Raw genomic sequence first — 20435 nt, forward strand, 5'->3', positions numbered from 1 at the left:
TCTTTTCTTTCCCTTTTTTTTCCTTTTGTGGGTATGTGCCAGTATTATGGCTTGAACTTAGCTTTTTTCTGCTCAAGACTGGCACTCTACCACTTGAACCATAGCTCCACTTCCAGTTTTCTGCTGCTTAGTTGGAGATAAGAGTCTCAGAGACTTTCTTAGCCTCCTGAGTAGCTAGGATTACAGGTATGCACCACATAGTTTAGCTGGATTAAAATTAAATCCAATTAAAATTTTGATTATTTAAACACATGTTGCCTTCTTGGGACAAGACATTCCCAAACAGCTAGATTTCCCAATCAAGAAGTTTCTGGCCCCACTCCTATCTGCTGAGTAGTTACAATGGGGATATTCAACAATTCGTATTTCAGGAACTCTGACTCCCCCCCAAAAGGACTGAGGTTCATTTTGAAAACTCTTCTCTTTTGGCTCCTTTATCAAGGATATAAGTGGAACTTCAACTCAGGTAAGTGGTTTCAACAAGCTCAATGTCAAAAAGAATGTGTTTTCTTGTAATATGGTTTCTGTGTGTTCAGTTTCTATTATTTGTGGTCCCTAAATAATAGAAAAGACAATCCCTCAGCTTTGTGATTGCTCTTAACAGATAAAGGCATGTTTATACCTTTGGTTTGTGTCCTTAATACAAAGATAAAGCAAGCAGTTGCACAAAAGTGCTCCCTAGTGAGTGCCAACCTTCATGGGACAAGGAAATCTAATTCTATTCTGTAGAGCCGTCGCAGTCCCAAATTCAGTTTCCTCTTTAGGTGGTAGAGGGGCCGCTGGACAAGAACAGGAGGAAAGGAAGCAAGTAAACCCCAAGCAGGCCCTGGACAGAACAGAGGAGCTGTTAATAGCTTGGCACAGAGAGCCTGGAGATAATTTGCTAGTGCTGGTGCTGCTGGTGTGTGCGTGCATGCATGCAAGTGTTCATGTCTGTATGTGTGCTTTGCCTAGCAACCTAACAGCATGGAACCATCCTTCTGCCTGACCCATGCAGAAGTGGTAAAATATAGCAACAGAAGGAACGAAAAGCAAAAATAAAATGTATCTTGGGTATAGGAGCATTAGAAGTGTCTCTTTTGACTATGAGACAGATATACCTGTTCCCAAACTCTCACATTTGGCATTTAACAGGAACCTGCACAAATCCCATTTGACTAGGAAGAAACATTTAAGAATCCTTCTGTTTGAACCCAGGGAGGTGATGTCCTAAACCTGGCTGCATCAGTAGCTGGAGAAATATGTCTTCTTTTCAAACAACCTGGGGGACCAATCTTCTAAGAAGTAAGCTTAGTAATACCTTTTCATTTGGTTAAAAAATAAGTACCTCTTCTCCGTTACTTTTTGAAAATGGAAAAGAATAAAATTATGGTTTAATCTTCCATGCTGCTTATTAAACTACTTTCTAAAAGATAGCTTTGCACTGGGGGTTGGAGAGGAGGAAGACAACCAGTGCCTATTAAGCACTCAAGCTCAGTTCCAGTCTTGAGGTGCCTCCCTCTACTAAGTACTGACTTCTCAGAGACTCAGACTAGAAAGGTAGTCATTTTCTTTGTCTTTTAACTTACCCATCACATCACGGGCATAACGTGAGGATAGCTGAGGGCTACATTTAAAGACTCCCCTGGTGGTCTTTAAAAAATCAAATTAAAGGGGAGATTACTTGGACCTACTCTGGGAGTAAACTAAAAATCATTTACTTCTGTATGCCTCGGATTTACACATTCATGAAAATCATTTGTTGATGCAAGCGATTTTGCAACAATCAAGTATAAGAACCACACAGTCAGCTTTCAGGTCTGTGATCTTCTTTTCCTGTCCCAGCTAAGATCTGCCCTTGACGTAAGTGACAGGAAGAGTGTAAGAGCAAATTTTAGAATTAAACACATTTTATATTGAATAGTCTTGCTATAGTTTCTACTCTGGGTGTCTTTTTGTGTTTGTCAAATAAAAGATCTTGTCCTCAAAAAGCAAAATTAGGAAGATGATGGATTGAGTCATTTGGAATATTCTAACATGCTACTGAAATTCTTTTTTTTTTTTTTTTTTTTTTTTGTAATTTCTGGGCATCCAATCTAGGCTCTTTTATATGCTAAACAAGTGCTCTACCACTAGTCACAACCTTAGTTCTGGAAATTGTTTGTTTGTTGATCTACCTGATTAAGATGTCTATCAAGTTTTTCTATAGGGCGATGTGGTGATTCTATCTCACATTCATCGACATTACAAGAGCCCACATTTGAAAGAGCACTTGTAAGCAGAATGTTCTCACGTTTCAGGGTAACAAGCATCTTTATTCTCTGACATCCTTCTCTCTCTGTACCCTGTACATGCCAGAGGCCACTCTTCTTATCCATTGCTATTATATATAAATCTTCCAATGTGTTGAATTTTAAGTTATTTTGCTAAAAAAGTTGCTTTTCAGTACTAGATCACCACAAATAAACCTGACATTCAAAAACAATGTTTAAAAGGAAATTTCACTGGGAGGGAGGTGATGTCACGAAAGGGAATGAATAGAACACCCAGAGGAATTGCTACTAAAATCACATTTTGTCTCCCACTGCAACTTGATGCCTTAGGATCCCTTTTTTAAAAACATGGCCTCTCATTCCTGTGCTGACCGGTTTGTAACTAGAAGACTAGTGATTACTGTGGATTAAAAAAAAAATCACACTACCCTTGGGTAGGAGAATGGGGCCAGAAACAAAGAAAGCAGCTTTCCTACTGGTTGTGAAATGTGAACCCAAACAGAAACATGGATTATACTACCAAAAACATTTTTATAAGGGAGACTTAAAGGACAGCTGTTGAAAGTCTTATATATAGCACATTCCTCACTAAAGTAAAAAAACTTCCAGAAGTTAAGAAAGTGATTCTTAGAAGAAAAATGTTAAAACAGGAATATTAATTAGGAAGTAGACACAGATATGACTAGTGCTGAAATATGAGCACCCCTCCATCTTAACCTATTCTGGGTTTATATCCTGAGAATGATCTAGCCTGCTGAGAAGCTGAGGTGCTCTGAGAGGCAGTCTGGGAGTTGTACCTTTCCCTCATGCCGGACCGCTGCCACTGGCGTGGCTTCCTGGGCCTTTCTCCGTCTGTCCTCTTCCTCATCGCGTTCCTCCTCAGCCTTTTTCTCAGGGGTCACAGTGGTGATCAAGTTGGTCTGAGAGATGCCCTTTGTTGTGGCGTACTGGCCAGTACCAACCTCTGCAGCAGACATAGAATCCTTCATGTATATTTCATGGTTTTCATTCACTGATGCTAAAAGCAAATACAATTGGAGAAATAAAATCTGAAATAGTTAAATTGGAAGACACATCAACAGCATCATATTCTCTTATTACTGGTGAAAAACATACCACTACAAAATACCATGCTTGTCTTGAAAAGATCAATCAGTTCTGTAGGAACCATTACCCAGGGACTACAGTAGCCTCCTCTTTCTCTATCACCTAAACTAGTGTCTTAAAATTATTTAAATGCTCATGTCTTGAAGTCCAGAAGAATCCTACCCATTCTAAGGATCTCTGGGGCAAGAGTGTATATGAGGACAGAGGTGGGTAGAAGAAAGAAACCCTGGTAGGGTACACTCACCAGATACTCAGTGGCAAGCTCAATGACTCACAGTGACATTTCCAGTAGGCAACTTACTCAATTACATCTGCCTTTGAACATGTCTCTTTGGAAGTGCCATTTACTAAGGAGCATTGATGTAGTTCTATTATTATCTAACACGGATAAGTCTGTCACTTCTAATATAAAAGACCCAAGGGTCATCATGAAATTAACCATCATGGCAGAGATTATAAAAATCAGATGGTAATTCTTCCCAACTTTAGTAAGGAGATGTTTTCATTTCTACACAGACTGCCATGATGGTATGCATATACATTCATTCACATCTCTAACATTTTGGAAAAATAAGACAAATGGTGCTAAATGAAATCCATGCGAATGTAAAGCATGCAAACACATCCCAGCCAAAATGTCTTAGTGAAAGAGTTCCTTAATTAAAATTTAAAATTTGCTACTCCTAATTTTAGGCTTTAGATATGATAAAAATATTGAAACCTATGAACACTGCTTTTCAAATATACAGTAGCTGATCACAGCCAAAATATAATCTGCATTCCTATTTTCAGATCTGTAAAATACAAATGAAGATTGGAAAATAAATCTTTTTTTCTGAAAACTTAATACCTGAAGCTCTTAAATATTTTCACTAAGATATTTTATGTTGCTTCATACTGATGAAAATGCTCCATGAGACAGTGTCTTAATGAACCAGTTATTCTGTTGGGTATAAGATGCCATCTTGCATAAAAGCATTTCATGTTCCAACATGCAGCCATAGCACACAGCTCAGCAGGAGCAGAAAACATACTAGATTTGGCAGGACTGAAAAGAGTGAGACAAGACATACTAACATCACTTTTGGGCAAGGAGGAAGAGACAGTAGGGTATTAGTACATTAACTTCACAATTGTCTTCTGTCTTCTCAGATGTCATTTTCACACAAAAGGTCATGAGGAAAACAATATTCACAACAAACATGTTCCCCTGGGTGCACACCACTGAACCAAGTGGGTGGATTCAAGAAAACAACATGTGATTCTATGAAAGGTCCTTAAATACTGACTTAGAGGATATATAATAGCTAGAAGAGTGATGGGACAGAGCAGAAAGAAAAGCTTCAGTATTTACAAGGACATTTCAAAGTCTTAATGCAACTCAAAACAATCCTAATAAATATATTATTCCTAAGGCTTGGCTGTAAGTACAGTGTCCAGAAACCTGAGAAGACACTGAATAGTTGACTTCCCTTGGTATTCATATGGGATCATTTTCAGCAACCCCTTACCTGCTCAAATCCAAACATGTGTGGTGTTTGTCTCTTATATAAGATAATATGGTGTTTACACAGAATGCAGCACATCCTATTGGATACACTAGATAACTTATATCATCTCTAGATGACTTGTCATGACTAATGCAATGTGAATAGTGACAAATCCTTTGTGAATAGTTGTCACACTGTCTTGTTTGGGGGTTAATCATAAGAAAAAAAAGCTTGTATATGTTCAGTAGAATTTTCTTATGTAGTATTTTCAACTCAAAGTTGGCAGACTGTGAATTCAAAAAGCTAATTGTAATGAATGTCTAAGGCTAGCTCACAAAAGTCTAGGAGAGTAATTATTCAGATAGTTATAAGTATAGCTATACCTTAACCGCTTCCATATATGCGTTCTATAGTGTTCACAGCAACACTGTTGACAAATGTCCCATTTCTCAGATGATTAAAACCAAGATGTAAAGAGTTGAAATTATTTTCCAGCCATCACCCAGACAGAGGGTAATAGAGTCTAATTTTTAGTCTGTATTTATCTATGCATCTAATGGTTTCTATTCCAATAGCAACACAAATAACATGACACTCATAATACACTTGGGATTTTCTTCCATAACTATAAAGTATTTGTTTAGGAAGTAGTCTGTTTCAGCAACGAATAAAATATCTGAGCCCACCAGCCACTCTGGGCTGTGGAGAGAGGGGTGGGGGACCTGAGATACTTTGGGGTACAGATGCAAACAGAAGAGAGGAAGGAGAAGGTCCCAGGCATTTGTAATTGTATTCCTATTTATATTTATTTGTTAAAATTATACACACATGTCAAAAATTTCTAGCTCTTTTTGTTTTCATAGGCGGGGCCTTGAGTAAACAACTAATTACCAGCTGCTTTGTATCAGAAGGCAGAGGCCTGCCTGTGACTCAGGTTCCAAATATCATTATCACTGGCACACCTTGAAACAGGAGCATACCTCAAGCAACTCACAACTGTGAAACAAAACATAGTTCTACTAAAAGACCTGCAATCATGTTATCCCCTACAGAAGTCACCTAAGTGACTAGGGCTCTGTCTCACACATTGAACTAAGCAGAATATTCACATGGCAATGTTATCTTGGCCTACAGGGGTTTTCCTTTCTCCCAGTTTTCCCCAGTGAACGGATTAAGGCCATATTTTACTTCTACAATATGTTAGTAAGAGACAAATTTAACTGATACTTTTCTTTGTGAAACAAGTAGCCCAAGACAAACTTGCTAATCATGTAATAGTGGCTGGCTAGAGAAACAAATTACTTGAGAATATATGACTTCAGTATTTAAAATGAGAATATCTTTCTATAAATTCAGGGATCTGGTTTATAAAAGCTATGCTTTCCATTCCCTTAGTACCTAAGTTGATATAATATTATGTAACTCTACCATAAAAGGTCATTTTTCGAGTTGAAGACCTTAAAAATATCTGCTATCCAGCCCATATCCACACTGCTTTTCATTTACAATATCCAAGATGATGTATGGTTTAGGAGAGCCCTCCTGGCTTCAGACGCCTTTCTGAGTAGTGATTTAAGAGGCAGTTTGTGATGCCTACCTCCATCTAAGCTGCGAGACATGGTGTACCGTTTGCTGGACGAGCGTTCGAAGTAAGGCGCTGGGCGATCAATCAACGCGCTGGCTCTCCTCGTTTGGGCCTGTGTTCTGCCACTGTAACGGAACTTGGAACCCAAGGTTAGGAATTTCTTTGGAGGTGCTTCTGGCAACAATAGTCTAAAGATATTAAAGAAAAAAAATACCAGGACAATTAATTCAATTTGGGAATACTTTTTCAACTGTTTTTTTCCCCATTTTCCCTACTTTCTTTCCTTTTCCTTTTGCTTTCTCTCCTTCCTTCCTTCCTTCCTTCCTTCCTTCCTTCCTTCCTTCCTTCCTTCCTTTCTTTCTTTCCTTTCTTTCTTTCCTTCTTTCTTTCCTTCTTTCCTTCCTTCTTTCCTTCTTTCTTTCTTTCTTTTCTTTCTTTCATTGTGCTGTGCTTTGTGTGCTAAAGGTATAACACACAACCATTTCAGAATAGAGAAAACCATCCATTCACAGTATTTATTAACTAGAGATGTTGTTGAGACAATATAAGCAAAACAGGGTTTAGGGGATGAGATGAGTTTTAATAATCCATATAAGGAAATGAATACCCAAACGTCATCTTCATGAGTGAGGAAGAAGAGAGATAATTTGTTTTTATTGTATTTGCTAATACTAGGGCTTGAACTCAGGGCTTTGCACTTACTAAGTATGGTCACTCATACCTGGTGCCCTACTACTTGAACAATGCTTCCAGTCTGGCTTTTTGCTGGTTAATTGGAGATGGTCTCTCCAACTTTTTTTTTTTTTTTGCCAGTGCTGGCTGAAATCCTTCAGGCCTCAGCCTATTGAATAGCTAGGAGTCTAAGCGTGAGCCACTAGTGCCCAGCAAATTATGTTTTTTAGGCTTCAGTCTAATTGTACTAGACTATTCATGAGTTCAGAGTATTAAGAAACAATTAAAATAAACCTAGAGTCAGTGGCTCATGCTTGTATTCCTAGCCACTTAGGAAGCTGAGACCAGGAGGATCTCAGTTTGAAGACAGCCCAGAGTAGGAAAATCCATGAGAATCCTTTTCCAGTTAACTAGCAAAAATCCAGACTACAGATACAGTTCAAGTGGTATAGCTCCAAGTCAGTTGCAAGAGAGCTGAATGAGAGCCCTGAATTTAAGACATAGTACTACCAGCACAGGAGGAAAAAAACGAAAAAGAAAAATAACAGGAAAAAATATAATTGGAATAGTAAGGAATGGGCAGAGGATTCAGCATAGTAATAAGAGTGCCTGGCCTAGCATGCTCAAGGCTCTGGCTTTAATCTCCAGCACAACCAAACCACTAGAAAACCCCATAAAAAGCCAAAATCCAGCAAGAAATGGACTAGATATTCTACAAACAATGAATAACAATAGAGACAAGGGTGAGAGAGGCTAAGACAAAGAAGATCCTTCATAGCTAACCAGAAGTTCTTACCAAGAACTTTGTGCCAGGCACTGGGGGCTCATGCCTGTAATCCTACCTACTCAGGAGTCTGAGAATTGAGGATTGTGGTTCAAAACCAGCCCAGGCTGGAAGGTCCATGAGACCTTATCTCCAATTAGCCACCAAAAAGCCAGAAGTGGCACTGTGGGTCAATGTGGTAGAGCACTAGCATTGAGCAAAAAAGCTGAGGGACAGAGCCCAGGCCGTAAGTTCAAGCCCATGGCCGACCAAAAAACAAAACTAAAAAAAACCCCCAAAACAAAACAAAACTTTGTGAGAATGAAATTAAGAAATGAGAGAGGGTATGTCTCCATATTTTTCCTAATGACCTTTATCAGAGTAAGTGATTCCAGTCATTTCAATTACTTGTCAGGAAAAATCCCAAATGATCTCTACTTACCTGAAAAATGTATGATGTTCAACACACACTTTCCACAAACGCTTGGCAGCTCGATGATTTGGCAGCTTAAATCCAATGGTACTTTCAAATTGTTCAAACTAAAACAATAACAAAAACCATATTGCAGAATAAAGTCAACTGGAATTAAAATAACAGATGCTCTGCAGTTTGCAGGCTCATAATGCCACCCACAAGTGTTTTCTTTTTTTTTTTTTAATTGTGAAAATACCATACAGAGGGGTTACAATTACATGGGCAAGGTAATGAGTACATTTCTTATCAAGCATTGTAGCCTCCTCCTTTGTTTCCCCTTCCCATCACTTCCCGTCTCCCCCCCACACACCCTTCCCCCTTCCCTCTCCCCGTACCTCCCCCTCGCCAAAGTTGTAAAGTTCGTTTTTCGACATAACATCTTGTACATCTCATTGTTGCAATGGGTCCACCTGTATCCCTATTTAAACAATTTGTTTTTTCCCTTCCCCTCCACAAAGTATACCAACATCAAATACAGTGAAAACAGGGGTTATATTGTGGGGGAGGGACATACAAAGCAACAAAAAAAAATCATCTTATAAACCACAAGTGTTTTCTTTGTTCTCTAAATGGATATGTACAGAATTCATTAATACAATCATTAAAAATACCTTATAATATCTATCATTTGAAAACACTGCAGATATAGACAACCTTGTTATACATGTAGTAGATGTTTCTGCACAATTATGAATGTATGAAAACTAGTGACAAGAAATGAAGGAATTTGAATCACCTCCAGAGATCAATTCATCCTGACCTCCTCTTCAAAATCCTATTTTCATGGTTTCTCAATAACGTAACAACATTAGGTAGAATGCCCAGAAATGAACAAAGCATTTATAAATATAGCCTGTAGCACACTTGGAAATGACATTTTTTTCCTGGTATCTGCCAAGGGAATCTGTGCATTTCTTGGAATTTGATAACTTGGTATTTACTGATTGCACTTGTGTGCTCAAGGATGGGTTATATGCTAATTGCTAACATCTCTCTATATTATACGTAAGATCAGAGATTGGGAAGACATTTTTTATATTTTTCAATGTGCCTATTTTCAGATGCTACTTTGTCAGTCATTTGAGGTTTTAAGATTTAAAAAATGAGATATGATTTTCTGTATAACATATTATTATTGTGGATACATAGGAAGTTTTCAGTTTCTGAAGCCAGCACACATCAGGCCACCAGAGGGCAACCACCTTAAACATACAGTTTATTACAAACAAAGCAGACTATTGATATAATCAATAGCAAAAGTAATTTATGAGGCAAAGCTGCAAAGTGAGGGGTCGCATGCATGGCATGTGAGGTACAATCACTCTTGACCTCTATTTCTTGTTTGCTGAAGATGACTGGGGGAATTGGGAAATATATCATAATGTGCTCCAACTGTAGTAATTGCCTTTCCCAATTTCTTATTCACTATGGACATTCATGTGCAATGGTGGTTATAAAAATTGCTACTCTCTAAAGGTCCTAGTCAAGCCAGATAGACTGTGACTCCTTGATTAAACCATCACTCATTTATTCAGCAGGTAACTAATACATGATGCTAAGGCAAAGAGAGCTAACACATTATTTGCTACAAGATACTAGGCAGAGTTTTTTCCTTCCTTCCGTCCTTCCATCCCCTCCCTCCCTCCCCTTTCCCTCCTTCATTCCTTCCCTTCCTTCCTTCCCTCCCCTTTCCCTCCCTCCCTCCCTCCCTCCCTCCCTCCCTCCCTTCCTTCCTTCCTTCCTTCCTTCCTTCCTTCCTCCCTTCCTTCCTTCCTTCCTTCCTTTTTCTTTGTGCCAGGACTGGAGATTTGCTCTGACACTCTACCATTTGAGCCACAGATCTACTTTTGACTTTTTCATGATTCACTGGATGTAAGTCTCACAGATTTTCTCCCCAGACTGACTTGTAGCTAGCTCAGACCACAGACTCTCAGACCACTGTCTCCTAGTAACTAGGGTTACAAGAATCTCTCTTTGAAAAGTTTTTCCAAACATTTTATTCACAGAATATGTACTTTCTGGGCTGGGAAGGTGGCTCAGTGGTAGAGCGCTTGCCTTGCATGCATGAGGCCCTGGGTTTGATTCCTCAGCACAACATAAGCAGAAAAAGAAAAAAAAAAAAAGAATATGTACTTTCTGAGGTCCAGTGTGATCTTTCAACACATACATACAATGTACAATAATCAAATCAGAGTAACCAACATATCCCACATGTCAAATTTTATCATTTATTTTTGATGGGAACACTCTGAATTCTCTCTAAGTGTTTTGAAATATATGACTAATTGCCACCAACCATAATTAACCCACTGAGCTACAGAACACTGAAGATAAATACACTCATCCAAGCATACCCCTGTATACAGCAATCATCTTCTCTGTCTTTCCCCCCTTCCCAGCCACTGGCAATCGCCACTCTACTCTTCAGGTCTATGAGGTCAGCTTGGCCATTGGGAATGCCTTCTTACTGCTTCCCTCCATAGCACAAGTATGAGAGGTCCCTTGGCTTCCTGAGTGTTCTATCACATTACTTTGTATCCAATTGCTCCAATTTCTTCAGAGCCTGTGTGCCATCAATAATTCTCCACTTACAAATATGATCATAAAGGAGGGAGGGCCATCTTTCTTTGAATCCTCCACAACCAAAACTCCACCTTGCTTCTCATTTATGAAACTTCATCAAAGAGAAGCCACTACCTGCCTACGTGCTTTGATGCAACCTGGCAGGTCCTCCCAGCTCTCCCTGAACTTTCCATGTCACAGTGGGTTCTGGTTGTCAAGTTCAATGGGTTTTTCGTGGTTTGAATCCCATGCGCCCACTCTCCAAGGCTCCAATGTTTAACTACTTTCCCCTGAAACTTGCCAGCCATCTGACAGTTATATTTATTATTTTATTTTATTTCTCTGGATGTTTTGTAAAATTTATTTTCATTTTATTGGTTTTGGGTTACTTTAAAAAAATTTTGTCTACATTTATCTTATGGTGTCCTCTCCCTTAGGTAGTTGGTGTGACCTAGAAACTTTAGGGCTTCTTCCTAAAGAGCTGTTTTTCTCTTTTCTTCCTTCCTTCTTTCTTTCTTTCTTTCTTTCTTTTTTTTTTTTTTGCCAGTCCTGGGGCTTGTACTCAGGTGGGCACGGTCCCTGAGCTTTGTTTGTTCAAGGCTAGCATTCTATCACTTGAGCTACAATGCCACTTCCGGCTTTTTCTGTTTATGTGCTACTGAGGAATTGAACCCAGGGCTTCATGCATGCTAGGCAAGCGCTCTACCACCAAGCCACATTACCAGACCCATGTTTTTTTTTTCTGTATTTAAAAACCCTTAATATAACATACATAGTGAGCCAGGTACTGGTGGCTCATGCCTATAAACCTACCTACTCAGGCGGTAGAGATCTGAGTATTGAGTTCAAAGCTACATAATACAGAAAAGTGATACTCTTATACGCAATTATCCAGAAAAAAGTCAATTGAGACCACAAGGTCCTGAGTTCAAGTACCAGAAAAAGTATAAAGCGTACCTAAGTCAATGTCTCAGTGGGCAAGGATTGCCCACTGAAAATGTTCTTATTTTGATATCTTGTCAGCAGTTAGCTATATTGCTTTTATACTTGCATATATAACATAGCACATAACTATAAATATGACTCTTTATATACATATATCATATATATTATACTATATATGATATATGTATATTATATAAAATCATAGAAGCTGTTGCCTGTAAGAACTGGGTAATAACACTCTTATTATTTTAGGTGTGTGTGTGTGTGTGTGTGTGTGTGTGTGTGTGTGTGTGTGTGTGTGTGTGTGTGTGTGTGTGTGTGTGTGTGTTTGTGCTATACCTGGTACTGGAACTCAGGGCTTGGGCTCTGTCCCTGAGCTTTTGGATTCAAGGCTAGCACTTTACCACTAGAGCCACAGTTCCATTTGGGCTTTTTTGGTAGGAAATTGTAGACTTTGCTTCTGGGCTGGCTTCGAGTCCATCATCTTCAGATTTCAGTCTCACGAGTAGCTAGGATTAAATAAATGAGCCACTGGCACCCAACAAGCTGATTTTTTAAAAAAATAAAATAGATGGGAACTACGTTGTAATATCATGAGACATTTTTCATAATTCACACTTGTCAACTTTTGTTCTAATCTTCCTCTGAGTTATTCACTTCAGTGTGCAGTCAGATTTGCAGCAAAGATGAGAGAACGGAGCTTTAACAAGACATACAGGAAGAGATCTATTTTTTCATAATTTGAAATACACAAAACAATTCTCTTGAAATTTCATTCTATGTTAAGATATGGTTCAGAAAAATCTTCCAATTAATGTATGCAGCTGGGAAAAAACTAGAACAACATAATAAAGAAGAGAACATCTTATTTATTACTGTTTATTGAATCAACAAACAACAAATCCTCTCAGGCAATTAAACATAATTCACCATATGACCCACATGGCTTGGAGCTTGGGAACAGATAATTTATATTTGTGCTTGCTGTTGGGAACCTTTTTCCCCCAATGCACATTCAAAGATGGGTGTGCTTACCTCTCCTGGCCGGATCTTAATGTAAAAGTTGTTCCGTTTGTATGAAATTTTCAGGACCTTGGGCCAGGCAAATCTGTTTATCCTCAGGCGGTCACGATATATCAACAGGCCACTGGCACAGACTCCTAACATAATTTCGACTCCTTCTGAATCCTGGAACACAGCAGCAACAAACAATGGTCCTGTATTTCACTTATTTCTGTTTTCCATTCAGCCAAAGATTTAACTGCCAGAATGGAAACTATAATGGACTCATTTAAATGTGAAAAATTACAAGTGGCCATTTAAAAGTCTTCATCATTAAAGAACAGCATTTTAATGGTGATATTTTTCACTGTGGCGATCTGGAGTAATATCTGCTCAGCCAGGTATCTTAGCCTGAGGGCATAAATCTTGTACCTACAAAAGGCCAAGCAGATGGTGGTGAGTTAATAATTGTAATAACAGTGCACAGTTCTTGCTCACTTGTGTCAGGTACTCGTGTCAATGCATTCTGGGCAATGCTTGTGAACTTCCAGTCTTTACAATGCTGTGTGGAGACAGTTGCTATTCTTATCCCCATTTAACAGATGAGAAAAACTGAACTACAGAGTCCCATGGTACCCTGGTCCCACAGGCCACACCTTTAACTGATCAATATGCAAACAGGAGGGACCTTGTTTTCTGGGTGTTTGGCTTTTTGTTACTTTAAATAAAGAGCCGTAATCTTCTTTATATACCATTACTGTCTGAGTAAAATGTAAATATCAAATAGTTTGAATATGAAGTTCCCCCACATCTTTCCAAACATAAACACGTTGAGTCTCTTAACATTATAATTCCCAGGGATAAATATGGACGTTTTGTATATATATAGCTTTTAAAAAAATGAGATCATACTATATTGTAACTTCCTTTAGTCCCTTGCACATCTTATCTGTAGGTACTTCCCTAGGGATATGTGAGGGCCATCAGACAAGTATGGTCAAGCTCCAAAGATGTTTGGTGTTATATGTAGATTGTTACCATTAAATATGGTAGCCACTGAAATCAGGGGCCTGAGGCAAGAGGATTGTGTGTGGTATAGAGTCCCACTGCCTGTTGTAGCAGGGGACAGAACGAGTCACAGGTTGGTCACAACTAGGAAGCTTTGCTCAAGACTTTTGTCTCACAATCAGCAGGGCTGTCCCCAGCTTAGGAGTCACTGGAAGCCTCAGCAAAGGGGAGAGGGTAAGAAGAATCCAAACAGAGAGCAGCAACTCATTCATAGGGAGGGAAGGTGTTTCCCCAGTCCTGTCAGCACCAACGTAAGATGGACGTATCCAGAATCAAGAAATAAATATCTTAGACCCATTTCTAGGAAGTATTAAAGGTTTAGCAATAGAAGAGAATTGGCTTAAAATATCTCCCCTTGGAAAGGTAATATCCCAGTCAATATTGGTCTGACTGTATAGGAGTAGAACTATTTGATGGTAAGATATTATAATAAAATTAGAAGCGAGCTCAAGACTAGAGACTGCCCCCATTTGCCAAGGGCTTTACTTTGAAAGGACATTTTAAAAAGCTACACTTGATGCTTTCTAGTCACTGGTATGTTTGGCCCTTGCGAACCAGTCAATCAAGTCAGTTGACAATCAGATGCCATCAACAGAAAGGCAGGCTTGGGGAAAGGACTGCTTGTTGAATGGCTGCTCTTTGATTCACTTTCTACTAGCCACAGAACGCAAAGTTAGAAAATATGCCTACAGCCTACAGAGAGAAAAAGGACATTTAAAACCCTTTTTTAATTACTGTGTTAAAATTACCCCTTAGTGTCACCAAGTCACAAGGACGTGGTACTATTCCTGGAAAAGATGAAGAAGGTGTAGTAGATACCTCCTGTCCTTGTGCCTCCAATGTATGCCTCTCTATGTTCCCAAGTCAGTTTGTCATAGCTAGCATACCCATTAGCAAATGCTGTTGAAATAAATTCCCCTTCTTTTCATTTTTCATTTTCATTTTATTTTATTGTAAAGATGCTGTACAGAGCGGTTACAGTTACATGAGTAAGGCAATGAGTACATTTCCTGTCCAGCATTGTTACCCCCTCCTTTGCTGTCCCTTCTTCCTTTTCTGGGACAGTAAATCTGGTTGAGAGAAGAAGCTCTATTTTTATCTTTGTGACCTTGTGACTAACACAGAACCTTCCCAACAAGGATCAGATAACACATCTGTTGATAACAAAGTCACTGAAGGGGCTGGGAAGGTGACTCTGTGGTAGAGCGCTTGCCTTGCATGCATGAGGCCCTGGGTTCGATTCTTCAGCACCACATATACAAAAAGAAAAAAGCCGGAAGTGGCGCTGTAGCTCAAGTGGTAGAGCGCTAGCCTTGAGCTGAAGAGCTAAGGGACAGCGCCCAGGCCCAGAGTTCAGGCCCCACGACTGGACCCCCCCCCAAAAAAAAGTCACTGAAAAATGAAAATGGTAGGAATATGTGAGATTTTACAAGAGATGAATGAATGAATTAATTGTACAGCAATAAGAAATGACTTTTTCCCCCTTAGGTAGTCCTGGAGTTTGAACTCAAGGCCTTGTGCTTATTAGGTAGAAACTCTATACTTGAGCCCAAATCCCAACCTTTTGCTTTAGTTAGTTTTTAGATAGTGTCTGACTAAATTCCTCCCCACCCCCCACGGTGCCCCTCCCCCCCACCTCCTGCCCCAGATCAGCCTTGGAAGTTTATCTCCCTACCTGTACCTCCCACACAGCTGAGATTATAGGTATCTATCACAAGCTTGTTTTGTAACAAGATTTATCTTGTTTTTTTTTTTTTTTTTAAACTAGGTTAGCCTTGAACTGCAACTCCCCTGATCTCTGGTTGTCAGGCTGAGTTTGCAGGTATGAGGCACCTTATCCAATTCAAGAAGTGACATTCTCATATCAGATTTTCTGCCACACACAGTAATGTTGACAATTCTTTGGTATGAAAAGTCTCTCTTGGGATCAGGTACATCTCACTCTCAACAGATAGATAACATTGATCCTTGTGTTAGCAGGGGGCTCTGAAGGTAACAGGGAGAATTTCAGCACATCACAACTCAACTGCTCCTTTCACTTGGAACCAGTATTCAGACACTGTCATCCGTCAGCACTGCCTAATTCATGGGCTATCTCATAGGGATTTACACCTGTTTTTGCTAATCTTACATAAAATAAATGACTGTCAAAGCCTAATAATGGGCAATAAGTGACAAATAAGTGATGACTGATTTCCTAAGAAAAGAATCATTTAGGGTAAGTTTTCCAACGCACATTTAGAATAGGTTTCCAAAACATAAGACCTTCTTCACTGACTCTGGATATTTCTTCTCTAAGGCTACAGAGATCAAGATCCCAATTCCAAAGGTCTAAATGGATCAACAGAGCTCAAAGACTTTCATAGCATCCATGGGAAAGAAGCATTTCACTTATGACTGGATATTAGTTCCAATTTAATTTAGTAAATTTCCTCACTGAAATGATGGAGTATAAATATATGGAAAAATAGTCTATAACTGAATCATTAGTTATACTTAATATTCAGATAAAATCTTACAACAGGCTGCACTCCATTTCCGTAATTCTCTTCCTCTTAAATTGGCATAATTTCAAATCATATTATTAAATGGAAAAGGAGCCATCTATTTTAACTCAGTAGCTATAGCAATGTTAAATGATTGCAGTTTTACTGATAGGAACATTGATATATCCTACATTGGACTGCTCTAAATGTATGGTTTAATCTTTCATCTGTTTCTAGGCAGTAAATGAAGCACAATACGCGGTTTAGCTTAAAAACCCCCCACAACACAACAGCTTTCCATTGACTCAATCATGCTACTTTTATTTCCATCTTCTGTCCTTATCTTTTAGCCACTCAGAAAAAAAAATCAAAAGAGAAATGTTAAAAAAAATCAACAACTATATCTTGGCCCTTATTTTTATTTTGAAATCCCTTACACATGACATAAAATGGAAAAACATCATCGTACCTGAGTGCTAATAAAGTGAAAAATTGTAACACTGAACTGGTAAGTAAATGGAGATAGGCTTAATGCTATAATTACCAGAGATGTCAAAGAGCCTGGCATCAAATGCACCTGCACATTCCTAAAGAAGACCTGGTTAAGTCTCAGAGATTTTGTCAGTATTCAGACCTTGGAACTGTTCATTCTCTGAGACATACCTGGCAACTGATTCTCAGACATCACCAATCAAACCAAACCCTGCCTTGTTTGAGGGCCACCATTTTCCTGTTCAAATTTACTATGGATTAGTTACTCTCCAAAGGTCAAACACACAGAAGCCCAATTGTGAGTATCAGCAAAACCTAGAGATAATTGATTTTCCCCTCTCTGGTCATTGTGGTTATTGAGATATTTACCTAGACAGAGCTAGCTGAAATTCTCTTATTTCTACATCTAAACATGACTGTGTAAAATGCTCGCTTGCCTGGAAATGTGTGATGGCACAGTCCTTTTGAGTCCTAGGCTGTAAAATTGCTCACTATCAGAGGTCAAATCCTTCTCTCTATTCAGGAAAGATATCTTGTTAGCCCCATACAGAACAAACTAATCAATAACTTTAAGTAATGTCCCTCTGCATACTTCTGAAGTACGTGGAACCATCCCTAAGAAGCTCAAAATATTTTACATATTTTGCTGATAAAACTTTTCATGGTAGTTTCCCTATATTTCCATAGTGCTTCTGTAGACTGGAGCTGGGTATCAGTGGCTCACTCTTGTAATCCTAGCTACTCAGGAGTCTGAGATCTGAGGATTCAGATTCAAAGCCAGACTGGGCAAGAAAGTCTGTGAGACTCTTATCTCCAATAAAGCTGAAATTAGAGGTGTGGCTCAATATATTTTGTTGAGCAAAAACATTAAGGGATAGCTCCCAAGCCCCTGAGTTCAATGAGTTAAAGCTCCAGTACCGCAAACACATACACATTAACCCTGGTATGCTGGTAGTCCATACATTTTTTTCTCTCACTGCCCAAATTCCACAAAAGTGGAGTCAAACCCTCCCAATTTACTTCCCACTTGCTAGCCCATGAAGCAATTCTTAGCTGGAATGGCTAATCTTAGTTGGATTTAAAATATAATCTCATTTTGAAGTAGTGGTTCTATATATCAGAATATTTAAACCTCAAAGATAAAATTATTTAAATTTAACCTAGCTTATTGAGTGTCTGGTAGTGTACCAGAACAGGGACATAACCAGTACCTGACACAAAATATATGTGACACTCTGGTGTTGGTCAATCAACCAAGTTTAGCCAGCCAAGAAAGAAAGAGTAGAATAGCCCAGACAAAAATGGGTACATTCAGATTAAAGGCAGAGAAAGGTTCTAGTGGGAGCAAAGGACCCATGTTGGCACATAGCATGGGGTGAGCTAAGAGCTTGTTTGTCAAGATGAGTCTTCAACTGAATTAACCAGGCAATCAGAGAGGCTTGGCCTGTGGTGGGCTTTCGGAAGGCTTGGCCTATAAGCAATGGAAGTTTGAACCATCAAGAGCAAATCCCTACAGCAAATAGGAGGTCTAAATTTGTTTTATAATAGAATAAGGGCTTAAAAAGCAGACAGAGATTTGCATCCACAGTATTTTCATACACATTAACTAAAGTGCAAATCACCAGCTTCTGGCAACAATAACAGCGAATGACATGAAGTAGACTGAGTTCAGAACTACATACCTTGGCATGGTGCAAATCTACCCCATACATGGAGAGCTTTTTGGCATTTTCCAAGAAATGCATCTCTGCTTCTGCTGGTGTCATTCCTCTGATTAGAAAAAGAAAATATGTTACAAGGCTGCTTTTCCTCTTTATCAGTTAGAACTAAAATTAAAAAGAAATTAGTTGATTTTCCTTCTTCGAATCAGCTGCTTTCTTTGATCTGGCAAGGCTGCAAAATTTCTCATTTAGCTCCCAGCTCTCTCATGAGAAAGCTCCCAGGGAGGCCCAGTGGATTCAGGGTAAGCACTCCTAATTAAAAAATGCAGTATCTGAAATATTTCAAAATTGGAATCTTTCTGAGTACTGATATGATGTCACAAGTGGAAAATTCCACACTGATTTCAGGTGGCTGGACATAGTCTAAATGGAGGTGCAAGGAAATATTGTACCAAACCACCTTCAGGAGGTGTGCATAAGGTATATATGAAATATAAATGTAGTTCATGTTTAGACTTGGGTCCCCTCCCCAAGTTATATAAATACTACCATATTCCCAATATTCTGAGACACTTCTAAGCCTAAGCATTTTGGGTAAGGGATGCTCAGTCTGTAGGTGGGAGAAAGTTCATGAGACAAATGGCTATGAATGGAAACATTGCAAATGGATGCTTAGAGGCACTGAAGGACCCTGGACTTTGACCATGTACCACCAGTCACTCTGCTAAAGTCTCATGTGTAATCTACTAAATAAAGTCCAAGGCACTGGTTAAGGCATGCTTTCTAGGTTTCCAGCACTAACCTGTGGCTCTTGTGCAGCTCAATCACTTTGTCTTCCAGTTCTTTAGTGTGGTTGGGTGCAAAGCGGAACTCGCTAATGTAATCATTCCCACATTCATCAGGGTCATAGTCTCCCAGTTCCGACTGGACTGTGTAGGAGCCCAGCAAGGCAAGGGTCACAAATGAGCAAGGCAGCCTTCCAGACACGATGTCATCTCTCAATTGTAAGCAGAGGTAGTACCTTCCAGAAGCCAGAAGGACAAAAGGGAAAGCCAGTATCAGGAGAAGGGGCTCCTCCACTATAAACTGTGGGTCAGTAACTTCCCCCTGTCCAACAACTGCGGCAGGATACATTTTCCAGTGTCCAGAGGTTGTGATAGTTATTTCATCTAAAATTGATCTAGACACATGGGAAAACTACTAGGCTATAAAATACAACATGTAGGGATATGAGAAGACAATAGTCATAATAAAACTAAGCTAGCTTTACCAATAAAGTAAAAGAAATCTAAAGATATGTTTTCCTAACATCTTTTAAAAATAACTCTTGAATTCCAATCAGTGTCCAACACACAACCCCTGAACTCCTTGGTTGAGGAGTTTGTAATATAAAAATAATGCTCTTAAATATCATTATTAGCCCCAACCAGTCTTTTAAGGTCTAGGTTCCACATCTTGCCACTTGACCAAGACCTAGTTCAGGTAACTCACAAACTATGCTTCATGAAGACCGTTCTGTTCTACCTTTCTGCATTTCTGGCAGGATTTCCCCTGTTTTATTTCCTTTTACAGAGATATCTTCCTAGAATCTAACAGATATCAATGTGAACTTTGAAGGACATCTTAAAGTCTGAGAATTTTATTCCTACAAGTAACGTGAAGGAACATAAAACATTTTTAATGTAATTTTGCCATGCCATCATAAAAGTATCTCCATTAATAGCTGATTTGTCTCTGGATTTTTTTTTGCACCCAAGGTTTACAGATAAGGCATCAACAGCAAAATATTTCAAGGCTTAAATAAAATCAAAGAGTTTTAACAATACTGACATATAAGAGGCACACCGCCAATCTGTTTAGACAGAACTATTGTAA

General features: G+C 39.0%; 1 protein-coding gene across 15 annotated transcripts in view; it reads right to left on the minus strand.

Annotated features, from left to right (window-relative positions):
- Positions 1-20435, minus strand: part of Epb41l3 (erythrocyte membrane protein band 4.1 like 3) — a 161943-nt gene that overhangs the window by 26866 nt on the left and 114642 nt on the right. For 9 of the 15 annotated variants that reach the window (XM_070029528.1, XM_070029541.1, XM_070029537.1 and 6 more), the window contains 6 exons: positions 19363-19581; positions 18582-18669; positions 12887-13039; positions 8312-8409; positions 6447-6622; positions 3050-3270 (listed from right to left, as the gene is read on the minus strand). In XM_070029528.1, the coding sequence (XP_069885629.1) occupies positions 3050-3270; positions 6447-6622; positions 8312-8409; positions 12887-13039; positions 18582-18669; positions 19363-19581 (955 nt within the window). The remainder of the gene's footprint in view (positions 1-3049; positions 3271-6446; positions 6623-8311; positions 8410-12886; positions 13040-18581; positions 18670-19362; positions 19582-20435) is intronic. The other 6 variants (XM_070029543.1, XM_070029539.1, XM_070029542.1 and 3 more) reach the window with 1 other exon arrangement.

The sequence above is a fragment of the Dipodomys merriami genome, unplaced genomic scaffold (assembly GCF_024711535.1).
Source record: "Dipodomys merriami isolate MVZ:Mamm:240054 unplaced genomic scaffold, mDipMer1.0.p SCAF_2, whole genome shotgun sequence".
NCBI classification, from domain to species: Eukaryota; Metazoa; Chordata; class Mammalia; order Rodentia; family Heteromyidae; genus Dipodomys; species Dipodomys merriami.